Below are 12,293 nucleotides of genomic sequence, written 5' to 3'. Positions count from 1 at the left end.
GAGATATAAGGAGACAAGTGAAGAGAAGATGCATGAAGAATATAAGACACAGGCCAGAAGAGTGACTAGTATGGTAAGGAAGGCGAAATTGGAATATGAGAGGAGATTGGCCCTAAGATCCAAAGAAAATCATGGGGAATTTTCTAGCTATGTAGCCAGTAGGAGGAGAAATGACTGTGGAAGAATGACATTGTGGGATAAAAATGGGAATAGAGTGACTGATGCAGAGGACATAGTGGAATTGTTCAATGAACACTTTATTGGAGTAGTTCATCCTGGAGGAGTCAGTTTTAATACTAGAGGATAGTGTAGGTTTAGAGGTACAGGAGGAGAGTGTGTTTCAAATACTTAGTACTCTGGATGTCAGTAAAGCTGCGGGACTGGATGGTATTTCACCATGAATTTTGAGAGAATGTGCTAGGCAACTAGCACATTCTCTCAAACCTGGCTTTTCATTGAAAGTTTGGCTGCAGGAAAGGTGCCCATGGAATGGAAGGAAGGTAAGATAGTGCCATTGCATAAGGGTGGTAGCAGACTGGAAGTGTCTAATTATAGGCCAGTTTGCGTGTCATCAGTAGTTGTTAAGATCTTGGATAAAGTAGTGAGGGACCGTGTACAGCATTGGGCAGATGAGGGTGGTGTTATCGATGAGCGTCAACATGGATTTGGGAAGGGAAGGTTTTTTTTTTTTTGCAATATGCTAGCCTCTTATAATAAAGTCAAGAACATTAAATGAGGGGAAAGCATATGCTGCCATTTTCTTAGACTTAACAAAAGCATTTGACAGGGTGCCACATGATAAGCTGATATTTAAGTTGCAGCACATGGATCTGGATGTCAGATTGGTCAACTGGATTCAGTATTGGCTGTCCGATAGGTATCAGAGAGTTATGTATGGTGGGACAGTTTCAAGGAGGCAGAGGATTACAAGTGGGGTCCCACAGGGATCAGTACTAGGACCTATATTGTTTAACCTTTATATCAATGACATTGTCAGTGGATTGCAAGGGAATATTCAGTTGTTTGTTGATAATGCAAAGCTGGGAAGGGTTATTAGTAATAGTGCAGATGTGGTGCTGCATGCTCTATAGGTCGATGGGATGCTGCATACTCTATAGGAGGAATTATACTGGAGGAAGTAGGGGAGACAAGAGATCTGGGGTTGATGATTGATAGAAACCTGAAATTTAGGGGACATATTGCAAAGGTAGTGAAACTAACACAGAGGATTGCTGCAATAATGAGAAGGACACTGACCTGCAGAGATAAAAGGGTTATCATTCCGTTGTATAAGTCTCTGATCAGACCACACTTAGACTATTGTTCTCAGATTTGTCCCCTGAATTTGAAGGGGGATAAATTAACTGTGGAAAGGGTACAAAGGCAGATAACAAAGATGGTTTCAGGACTGTACCATGTTAGTTATGAGGATCGGCTGAGGGAATGTGGACTGCAGTTTGGTGGATAGAAGAAAGAGTGGTGATATGATTGAGACTTTTAAACTGTTGAGAGGTTGTTACAGGGTTGACACTGGGGAGTTCTTTCACTTGGTTGAACAGTGGGATGGAGTGATGACAAAATCCATTCCTGGAAGTTACGAAAGGAAACTGTTTGCAAGAGGGTGAGGAGTGGTTTCTTTGCATGGAAGGTGGTTGAACCATGGAATGCATTGCCTGATGGAGTGGTGAGAGTGAGAATGGGCAACAAGTTTAAGGAGTATTATGATAGACTTTGTGTTTCCTAGGAGGGACCTTCCTCGATGAGTCTTGATAGACTTGCGTTTCTTAGAAAGGACCTCCCATGATGAGTCTTTTGACTCCATGGAGGCCTGAATAATAATAATATTGTTCTCAGTACTGAGCCCTGTGGAACCCCACTTGTAACCTTCTGCCTCTTTGATATTGCTCCACCATACACAACTATCTGATACCTATCGGACAGCCAATCCTGAATCCAGTTGACCAATCTGACATCCAAATCATGTGCTGGAACTTGAATATCAGCTTATCATGTGCATCCTGTCAAATGCCTTTGTCAAGTCTAGGAAAATGGCAGTATACCTTCCCCCCCCCCCCTCATCTAATGCTCTTCTAACTTTATTATAAAAGGCTAGCATATTTCTAAAAGAAGAGTGCCCTTCACAAATCTATGTTGACCCTCACAGATAACATTACCCTCATCTGCTCAATGCTGTATATGGTCCCTCACTACTTTATCCAAGATCTTAACAACTACTGACCTATAATTAGACACTTCTAGTCTGCTACAGCCCTTATGCAATGGCACTATCTTACCTTCCTTCCATTCCATGGGCACCTTTCCTGCAGTCAGACTTTCATTAAAAAGCCAGGTCAAAGGCACTGTCAGTTCTCTAGTACATTCCCTCAAAACTCGTGGTGAAATACCATCCAGTACAACAGCTTTACTGACATCCAGAGTACTCAGTATTTGGAACACACTCTCCTTCTGCATCTCTAACCTGCCCTATTCCTCTAGTATTCAAATTGGCTTCTCAGAATGAAATATTCTAATAAATTGTTCATTGAACAATTCCACTATGTCCTCTGCATCAGTCACTCTATTCCCATTTTTATTCCACAATGTCATTCTTCCACAGTCATTTCTCCTCTTACTGGACACATAGCTAAAAAATTCCCTAGGCTTTTCCTTGGATCTAAGGGACAATCTTTTATTATATTCCAGTTTTGCCTTCCTTACCATACTAGTCACTCTTCTGGCCTGTGTCTTTTTCTTCATGCATCTTCTCTTCACCTGTCTCCTTATATCTCTTCCGTAGCCTCTTTTTCGCATGCAATTGCTATTTAATATTGTTTGTCATCCACTTTACTCCAAATTGTGTCCTCTTCTTCACTCGTGGAATACGGCTTACCATTGCTGCTAACAAATATTCCTTCACAATTTCCCAAGCACTAATGATATCCCGGCTTTCCAATTCCTCCCTCCACGAAACTTCTCCAAATGACGTCTAGGACTATTATAATCACCTGCTTTTTAATTTCACATGCATTCCCATCTCTTTGATACTTCTGCATGTCTATTTATTTTCCAAGTCAAAACCATATGGTCACTCTCTCCAACTGGTGGGAGAGATGTCGTCTCAGTTATTATCAACTCTTCTGATTCTATAACCAAATCCAAAACTCTTGAACCTCTTGTTCCCTCTGTTACATGTTGCCTAAGCCATTTGTCCCTCAAGAATTCTAGAAATTCCATTTCCTTATTGCTACATGAACTTCCTCTCCCCAAGTTATACTGCTGTAGTTAAAATCTCCCATAACAATCATTCTTCTTGCACTTGCCATGTTCAAATGTCTTAACATCACGTGTACCCTGCCCTCTGTGCTTCTTGGTCTGTAGCAACCCCCACTAAATATCCTGTCTTTCCCACCTCCACCTATTAGCAATATTGCTAATAGGTCTGGCAGATAATACCATGTTACTTACTGTATTAATATGTAATAATAATGTACTGCTGAATGTTGTCATTGAATAACATTTCTGTAATAATTTTTTAGGTGGCAGAACACTGGATGGTCATCCCATCATCACTTTTCCTGAGAGCTCCCATTTCTCATCATTAAGGGATGAAGATTATCGTAAATTGATTGTCTATCTTACAAGCATACCTTCGTAAGTTTCTTTTAATTAAATAATTAACTTTGTATATTACCTGCATAATTTTACTTTATTTTAATGAAGGAAAATTATATGATAATGCATCTTTCTGTTCGTAATTGGGACAACTGCTATGTTAAAGTAATGACTTTATTATTAACTTAGATAATTATCTGATGTTTCAACCTTCATATTAAGGTTATCATCTAGAATATGCATGTAAATACAAAAGAGACAAGCTATGTTACACTACGCTTCTTAACATTCATAAATAATATGCTTCTTCAGACATTAGATAATTAGAGTACTGACAGCCCTAATTATCTCTTAGCCAAGAAATTAACATCAACATTCCGGGAGTTAGCAGGTCATTCTCTCTCCTATATAAAAAAACGCACAATATTTTGTAAACAAAATTAAGAATCTCGCACTCAGCAGAGATGATTTATTAGTCAGTTTTGATATTTCTGTCCTTGTTACAAATGTTCCAATTAATAACGTAATTCTTCTTTTATGAGACAAATTTCTGCTTACTATGTCATGGTAGGAGTATTAAGTGTTAGTCGAGAAACTGAAATGTAGTTAGCGAGTTAGAGTAGCGTGTCCTCCTGCAATGAGTCCTTAGACTCCTGGAAGTGTCATGTAATAATAATACTGTAATAAAGTTCTTGATGATTTCTTTTGAAACATTTTTGTTTCCTTTTTCTCATTAATTTTTCACTTATTGGGGGGGGGGGTGGGGGGGGGGGGGGGTGGGGGGGGGGGGGGGTGGGGGGGGGGGGGGGTGGGGGGGGGGGGGGGTGGGGGGGGGGGGGGGTGGGGGGGGGGGGGGGTGGGGGGGGGGGGGGGTGGGGGGGGGGGGGGGTGGGGGGGGGGGGGGGTGGGGGGGGGGGGGGGTGGGGGGGGGGGGGGGTGGGGGGGGGGGGGGGTGGGGGGGGGGGGGGGTGGGGGGGGGGGGGGGTGGGGGGGGGGGGGGGTGGGGGGGGGGGGGGGTGGGGGGGGGGGGGGGTGGGGGGGGGGGGGGGTGGGGGGGGGGGGGGGTGGGGGGGGGGGGGGGTGGGGGGGGGGGGGGGTGGGGGGGGGGGGGGGTGGGGGGGGGGGGGGGTGGGGGGGGGGGGGGGTGGGGGGGGGGGGGGGTGGGGGGGGGGGGGGGTGGGGGGGGGGGGGGGTGGGGGGGGGGGGGGGTGGGGGGGGGGGGGGGTGGGGGGGGGGGGGGGTGGGGGGGATCAATTTGGTGTAAGTTGTAAGCAGACCTCTCAGAGCATTATCTGAGAGGCCTGCTTCACCAAAATTGTTAAATTTAATGTGTTGTTTGTGTTCTTTTTTATGGATAGGGATTGTATGTCCAGTTTCACCAATATAAGGAAGTTACAGTTATTATGGTTGAGTTGCAATAGATATGATAAACTCCAGGGTGAGACAATGGAAGGAGAGGATGCTTAGAGGAATTAAATATGTTTTTTTAATTTTGTAGGGGGTTTAAAAGTGGCATTAAGATTATAATGGTGTAGAATTCTGTTTATTTTTTCTAATAACCCTTTGATGTATGAGTTTTACTGTAATCTATATTATATGTATTTTTTGATGAATTTTATGAAGAACTTTATTGATAGTATTTTTGTTATAGCCAGTATTTATAAATGTATTGCTAATAATTTGTAATCCTCGTTTAAGTGTTTGTTCATTAGAGCAAATTATCAGAGCTCTGATTTTGAGGGTGTTAATGACCTCAAGTGTTTGCGAAGGGTGGCGATATGAATTAGCATGCATATATTGACTGATATGTATAGGCTTGCAGTAAACAGTGAAGGTAAACCATAATTACAGGATAAAAGAGTTAGTCGTATGTCTAAATATATATTTTTGTGGATAAATTTTGTGTGTTCTCTTGACTGGTCTGCTCTTGGTTGTAGAATCAAAAATCCAAGTTTATAGGAATAAAAAATTAATTTCTTGTTCTTGAAAGACAACTATCACATGCAATATGTGCAAAGGAGGGCACATGAGGATTGAGAGTTTTAGATCTTATCATTTCATCAGAGGATGTAATTGTGAGTGGTTTTTTAAACTTCCCTCCAGTTGGCGAGGTGAAAATGAAGTGATCACATTTGTTGTGACTAGCCATATCAACACTTCTGTAAGGAAAGGATATATATGGAACTGCAAGGCTAGTTATTATGATATTGCTTAAGAGATGGCTTGGAGCTATAATATGGAATGAGGAGTTGAGCAGTAAGGAAATAAATGCAGCTTGGGAGCTGACAAAGAAATACATAACAACATCAATATGCGAATGTATTCCATAGGTCATAAGGCTGAATTAGATAGGCGTAAAATGGACGAATGAGGGTATTAAGCATGAAATCTGGAAGAAGGCAATTTGGAGGCAGCACAAGATGAATAATGGTAAAATCAGTTCTGTGAAGAGTATAAAGAGCAGGCCAGGAGAGTGACTCCGTTGGTGTGTTTTACAAACTTATGTACTATAACAAGGTGACAAATGTATTGGACAAAGGAGATGCATATACATTGGTATACTTAGATTTTGCAAAGACATCTGATATGCCACACCAAAAGTTGGTCACTGAACTGAAGCATATGGGATTTGGGGGGGTGACACTATTTCAAAACAGAAAAGTCACTAGCGATGTGCCGTAGGGGCTATTTTGGGACCATTGTTATTTAATTTGTATATTAATGATATTTGGATAGGTTTAACTGATGATATTAAACTGTTTGCAGATTATGCAAAACTTGGGAGAATGATGAGGAAAAGTGTAAAGTTCTGAAATTATGCAAAGTATACACTTAGTGAAAATTTTGGAGGAAGTTGAGAACATAAAAGATCTTGGAGTGGTGGTGGACAAGGATCTGAAGTTGTGAATCCACATGCCTCCTATGGATTATTGTGCTCAGATTTGGTCCCCTAGTTTTCATGGTGATGAGGATGTGTTGAAACAGGTTCAGAGAAGCCTAATTAAGGTTGTCATTGGTTGGGATGTGGAATATGAGGACAGATTGAGGGAATGCAATTTGCAAAGCCTTGTGAATAGGAGGAAGAGAGGGAATGTGATTGAAACATTTAAGTTGATAAAAGATTATTACCAGGTTAATGAGAGAGGAAATTTTTTGTATACAATGGGGGAAGAACAAGGGGACATGCCTGGAAGTTGTATAAGGAGGGTGTGAGCAGGGGCATAAGAAGTAGGTTCTTTGCATGGGGGAGTGGTTGGTCAGTGGAATGCATTGACTGACATTGTGGTGAATGCAGATACATTGAATGAGTTTAAAGCATGGTTTGATGATCTTTGTATGTAGCAGTGCTTGCCTCTCATGATGAGTCTTTTGACTCTTTAGATGTCTGATGTTAACAATAAAAACTTGCACTCTCTGTGTGAGACTGGCTAACTCACTTGCTGGACAGTATTCCAACAGGTGTTTCCAGTCAAAGGTCATTATTAAACACACCCAAGCTATGGAGTCACTATGTAGGTGCTAATCTTATTATTGTGATATAACTGGATCTATATTTTACAATGGAGACTTAGATGTGAACTTTAATAATGTCTATCATACTGAGTTCATTCATTGTTTAAACACCTTATATGGCAGCATAACTTGAGCTTCAACTTTCTATCATCATTCACCATATGATCTACTTTCAATAGCTCCATACTATACTACAGTGCAGTACTCTACAATAGTTGCAATATTTTGCTAATGATGCAAAATTAGGTAGGGTAGTTAATCAAGGCGATATGGAGAGCTTGCAAGGTGATTTAAATAGATTGTCAGCATGGCAAAAGATAATGGATGTCACCTTAATGTGGAGAAATGTAAAATTATGCATTTTGGTAAAAAATAGATTACAAGCTGTGTATCACATCGATGGCACTGTACTCCATGAAATAGATGAAGCTAGAGATTTAGAGAATGGTGGTAGACAGAGAGTTAAAGTTTGGAGGACATATTGCTAAGATTGCTAAAGTAAGCCATAAGACTATTTGGCTATTGAAGAAGAGCACATTAACAAGTAGAGAAATTGTTATTCCTCTTTATAAAACCTTGATACATCCACATCTGGATTACTATACTCAAGTCTGGTCTCCTGAGTTTCTTGGGAATGAGGAAGTGATGGAGAAGATTCAGAGGTGAGTGACCAAGATGATGAGTGGCCTGTGAAATCTTCCCTATGAAGATAGATTGAGGGTGCGGATTGTAGAAGCTGGTTGATAGGAGAAAAAGAGGGGATATCATAGAAACATTTAAGTTGCTTGAAGGGTTTTATGGGGGAAATGTTTCAGCACTTAGCTGGAGGGTTCAGAACAAGGGGTCACCTTGGAAGTTGTATAAAGGTGTGGTTAGCAGAGGTGTGAGGACTAGCCTTTTTGCTTGGATAGTTGTGAATGAATGAAATGGGTTGCAGAGTCAGTTGTAAGTGAATCTGTTAATGGGTTCAAGGAGAGGTATGATAGATTGGGTCTCCCACCATGAGTCTTTGGACTCCATGGAGGTGCCTGTACACACTAATAATAATAGTATTCTACTTTCTACAGTGCCCCTCCCCCTTAACACACTGATATAGTACTAAACCCTCATCTTATTTATCTTGTCGTCGTCATCATCCACAAATAACTGCACCATGTCCCCCATAAACCCATTTCTAATATCATTGTGATATCTGCTTACTAAACTATTCACAATCTTGTCACTCTGTTGTTGCACACTCCTTAATACACTATGTTCAGAGAGCTATAAGATAATCATTCGTGTATAGAGGCTTAAGTGCTGTGAAGACATAATGTTGGAGGTTTAATGGATTTTTTACAACACTCAGAAAGGATTACAAAGAATTTAATACTTCCTATATTTCGTCCTAGTCACTAGGACATCTACGGGGATTACAAAAATAACTAATGTAACATAACACAAATATCATACAATACTAAGCCCAACCACGTGGGTGACACTAAAGTCCTATCTAGGTGGAGCGCCCTCTAAGGGCGGTTGTAGGTGGCCTGGAATATAAAGTAGGATCTCTGGTGATGAGTGTTTCCCAAATTTTCGGAAGCTTAATGCAACCATATTTATTAAGATTTGGTTGATTTCTAAGAGCTGCTGCTGCTTCTAAGAATAGTCTCTCTTTCTTGAATTTGCTGTGATGGAGCATGGTGGTTTTCTTTCATGATACTCTGTGGGTGGTGTCCAAGACATGGTCAGCCAAGCCTGAATGACCGTAGTTGTGTTTACAGATGTAAGACTTGTGTTCCTCTAGGCAGATGGATGCTGATCTGCCTGTCTGTCCAAAGTATGCCAGCTTACAGAAACAGGGTACTTCGTAAACTCCAGGCAGAGAGAGAGGAGGGAATAGAAGCAGCAGCAGCTCTTAGAAATCAACCAAATCTTAATAAATACGGTTGCATTAAGCTTCCGAAAATTTGGGAAACACTCATCACCAGAGATCCTACTTTATATTCCAGGCCACCTACAACCGCCCTTAGAGGGCGCTCCACCTAGATAGGACTTTAGTGTCACCCATGTGGTTGGGCGTAGTATTGTATGATATTTGTGTTATGTTACATCATTAGTTATTTTTGTAATCCTTGTAGATGTCCTAGTGACTAGGATGAAATATAGGAAGTATTAAATTCTTTTTAATCCTTTCTGAGTGTTGTAAAAAATCCATTAAACCTCCAACATTATATAAGATAATCAGTTCTCAATTTGCTCTGCTAAATACAACTCCATTTCTCTTAATCCAGTATTTGGTTGAGTGTTGCTATAAGTGGTAATGAGTGGAGAAGGAGATATGTAATGGCTAAATAGATTATCAAGTCACGAAAGTCAGATCATAATGGGAGATTTTAATAATGGTGTCATTGATTGCAAAAAGGGAAGAGCATATGACTTGCCTGGTTGGCTGAGTGGATAGCCGACTCACTCCCTGACAAACAGATTATAGATTCAGATCTCATTATGGTATGAATGTTTGTGAATCTTTAAATGCCAAATGATTTTTTTATTGTCTGGTTTGAGACCACTTTGCTTATTAGGGACCTGCATTGACTTAAAGTACTATGTTTGGTTTATGGAGTGACATTTCCAGATTGTCTTCTCACTAAATCCAACTATGGTATTAATATATTATAGCTATTTGTGGGTGGAATTCACAAGAAATGTATATGGAAGTAGGGAGGAGTTTCTTGAACTGCTTAGGAACCATTATCTAACATGCCATGTGATACAAGTGCTTGCCTTGTGATGATTGCCAGCCTGGTTAGTGGACTAGATAGTGTACCCATTCTGCATACAACTGTGGGTTTGAATTCCATCATTGCCCATGGATGTTCATGAATGTCACTGGCTAATGTACAACCACTAACCTATTTATTAGAGACCTGAACTGGTTTGAAAAATGTTCTACATTTTGTTTCTGGATATTTAACCTTGAAATAAACTTGATCAAAGACTGGAGACCTCTGATATGAGAGTTCTGAGAAAGATTAGTGGAATGAACAGATGGCTTCAATGGCAGTATCACATTTAAAATGAGGATATTAGGAAAGAACCTGCCATTATTAGCATTCAGGATTGTGTTAGTAGAACTAATCTCAGGTTGTATGGTCACTTAAATAGAATGGGAGAGGAAAGATTAGCAATCTCCAGGTTGGCAGGAAAAAGACCCAGAGTAGATGGACTGATACAGTAAAATTACTTGAAAAGAAAGAAATATGAGATCTGATAATGTTGGAGTCCTGACAGATAACAGATTAATTTGGAGGAAAATTGTATTGTTGATTGGAAGTTAGTAAAGGTGTAACTTTTTTATGTAGTATTATCATTAATATCCTGTACTCCTCCTGAGCGATATCAGGAATTTGACAATGATATTTAATAGTATATATCCATAGTAGACATGCACTATAGGTTTACAATCTTTCATGGGTAGGATTCACATTACCAAAAAAAAAAAAGAAAACTATTATGCATTACTATAGTCTGCATGTTGAATGCCATCATTGTTCCTTATATCTGAGGCACCTCAAGAAAAAAAAAAAAAAAAAAAGCCAGAACTCTGGGAAAAAAAAAGTATAATCTCTGCACTGCATTCAAACTTCACCTGAAGTTGGCCACCCTCATCTGCTCTCCCAAGGATTCTCTACTTCCTCTTTTTATTCCAGGTGTTTACAAAGTTCCTTGTTCTTGCAACTTATATTATAGTCAAACTGGGTGATCTGCTGACATCTGTCTAGAAGAAGATAAGAAATACATCTTCCACCATAAGTATGTTCAGACAGGTCTAGCTGACTATGGCTTGGATACCTTGCACAGAATTAAATGGGAAAACAACTACTATGCTTCACCACAACAAATACAAACTTGAAAGACTCAGCAGCAGATTTTAAAAGCCAACTGAGTCTCAATAAATACAGTTGCATTAAACTTTCAATCAAGTTTCCCAAGATTTGGGAAACTTTAATTCTTAAGCCTCCTGCCCAACAGTTAAGGCTAGCCAACAACACTCATAAAGGATGCTATATCCTGTGCTCATAGGACATTAGGCTTTCAGTCTAATGTTTTTGCTATCTTTATTTTATTTTATATAACCATATTTTATACAGTCACAAATTGTAGATAGTAGAGTAGAAGATGAGGAAAACAGGTGCTTTGAGGTGTGCTGTAGGTGTCATGCATTGGCCTTGCCTGGTAACGCCTTTGGCATTACCATGCTGTTTAATTAGCATGGTAATGATACTGAAGGATGATACATGCTTACTAAATAGCTTAAGGAAAATTCCTTAAGCTATTTAGTAAGCATGTATAACCAACATCTAAGCCTTTCCATGAGAAGGAGGATGATACAATAATATTCGTATCCTACAGTAAGGATATGAATAGACTAATATTATGAGCATAGGATAATACTTGATTGTTCACTATGGCAAAGTATATGCTCTGCATTTTATGCAGCTTTATATTGCATTGATTGGATTGCACTCTGCAAAGATCTGGAAGTGATTATGGACAGGTGGTTGAAATCAAGAGACAATTACTGAAGTGATAAAATAGTACAAAGAATCACAAGATTGAAAAACTCCCTGAATAGGCATAAATATTGTTCCTCGTTTAGTCTTTAACATGACCTATCTGGACTACTCTGTTCAGATTCTATTTCATAGGTTTCATAGGAATTAGAATATTAGCTGAAAGGATTCAGAGGTGGGTGATAAAATGGTGAAGAGTCTGGAATGTTTCCTGTGAGGATAGACTGAAGATTTGTAGGTTGTAAAATTTAGTTATTAGTTCAAAAAGAGGGAATATGAAAGAAACATAAGATGCTTAAAGAATTTTGTAGGAGAAATGCAGAAGTTTTTCAGTACATGGAAGGAAGTGAGCCAATGATGTATGAATTCATTCCTGTAATTTGTGTATGAATATAGTTAGCAACATGTGAGGATAAGGTTATTTACTTGGAGAGAGTGGTAAATGAGTGTATTAGGTTGTCTGAGGGAGTTGATTGCATTATAGGCCATGTGTGGGTCAGTTTCATTCTCCCTGTGAGGATAGAGATGAGACTTAGGATCCTGTGATGGTGCTTAATAAGAAGCTTTGTATTCTAAAAACAACAAATTACATGATAACCACAGTAATTAACC

At 39.8% G+C, this 12,293-nt stretch overlaps 1 protein-coding gene across 2 annotated transcripts in view; it reads left to right on the top strand.

Annotated features, from left to right (window-relative positions):
• Positions 1 to 12,293, top strand: part of LOC150093190 (guanine nucleotide exchange factor DBS-like) — a 450,940-nt gene that overhangs the window by 140,827 nt on the left and 297,820 nt on the right. For both annotated transcript variants that reach the window (XM_090413275.1, XM_090413276.1), the window contains one exon: positions 3,537 to 3,651. In XM_090413275.1, coding sequence (XP_090269401.1) covers positions 3,537 to 3,651 — 115 coding nt within the window. The remainder of the gene's footprint in view (positions 1 to 3,536; positions 3,652 to 12,293) is intronic.

The sequence above is a fragment of the Typopeltis vanoorti genome, chromosome 24 (assembly GCF_054136105.1).
Source record: "Typopeltis vanoorti isolate ZY-2024b chromosome 24, IOZ_Tvanoo_1.0, whole genome shotgun sequence".
Classification (NCBI taxonomy): Eukaryota; Metazoa; Arthropoda; class Arachnida; order Uropygi; family Thelyphonidae; genus Typopeltis; species Typopeltis vanoorti.
The sequence above is the reverse complement of the archived record's forward strand: the minus strand, read 5'-3'. Positions and strand labels throughout refer to the sequence as shown.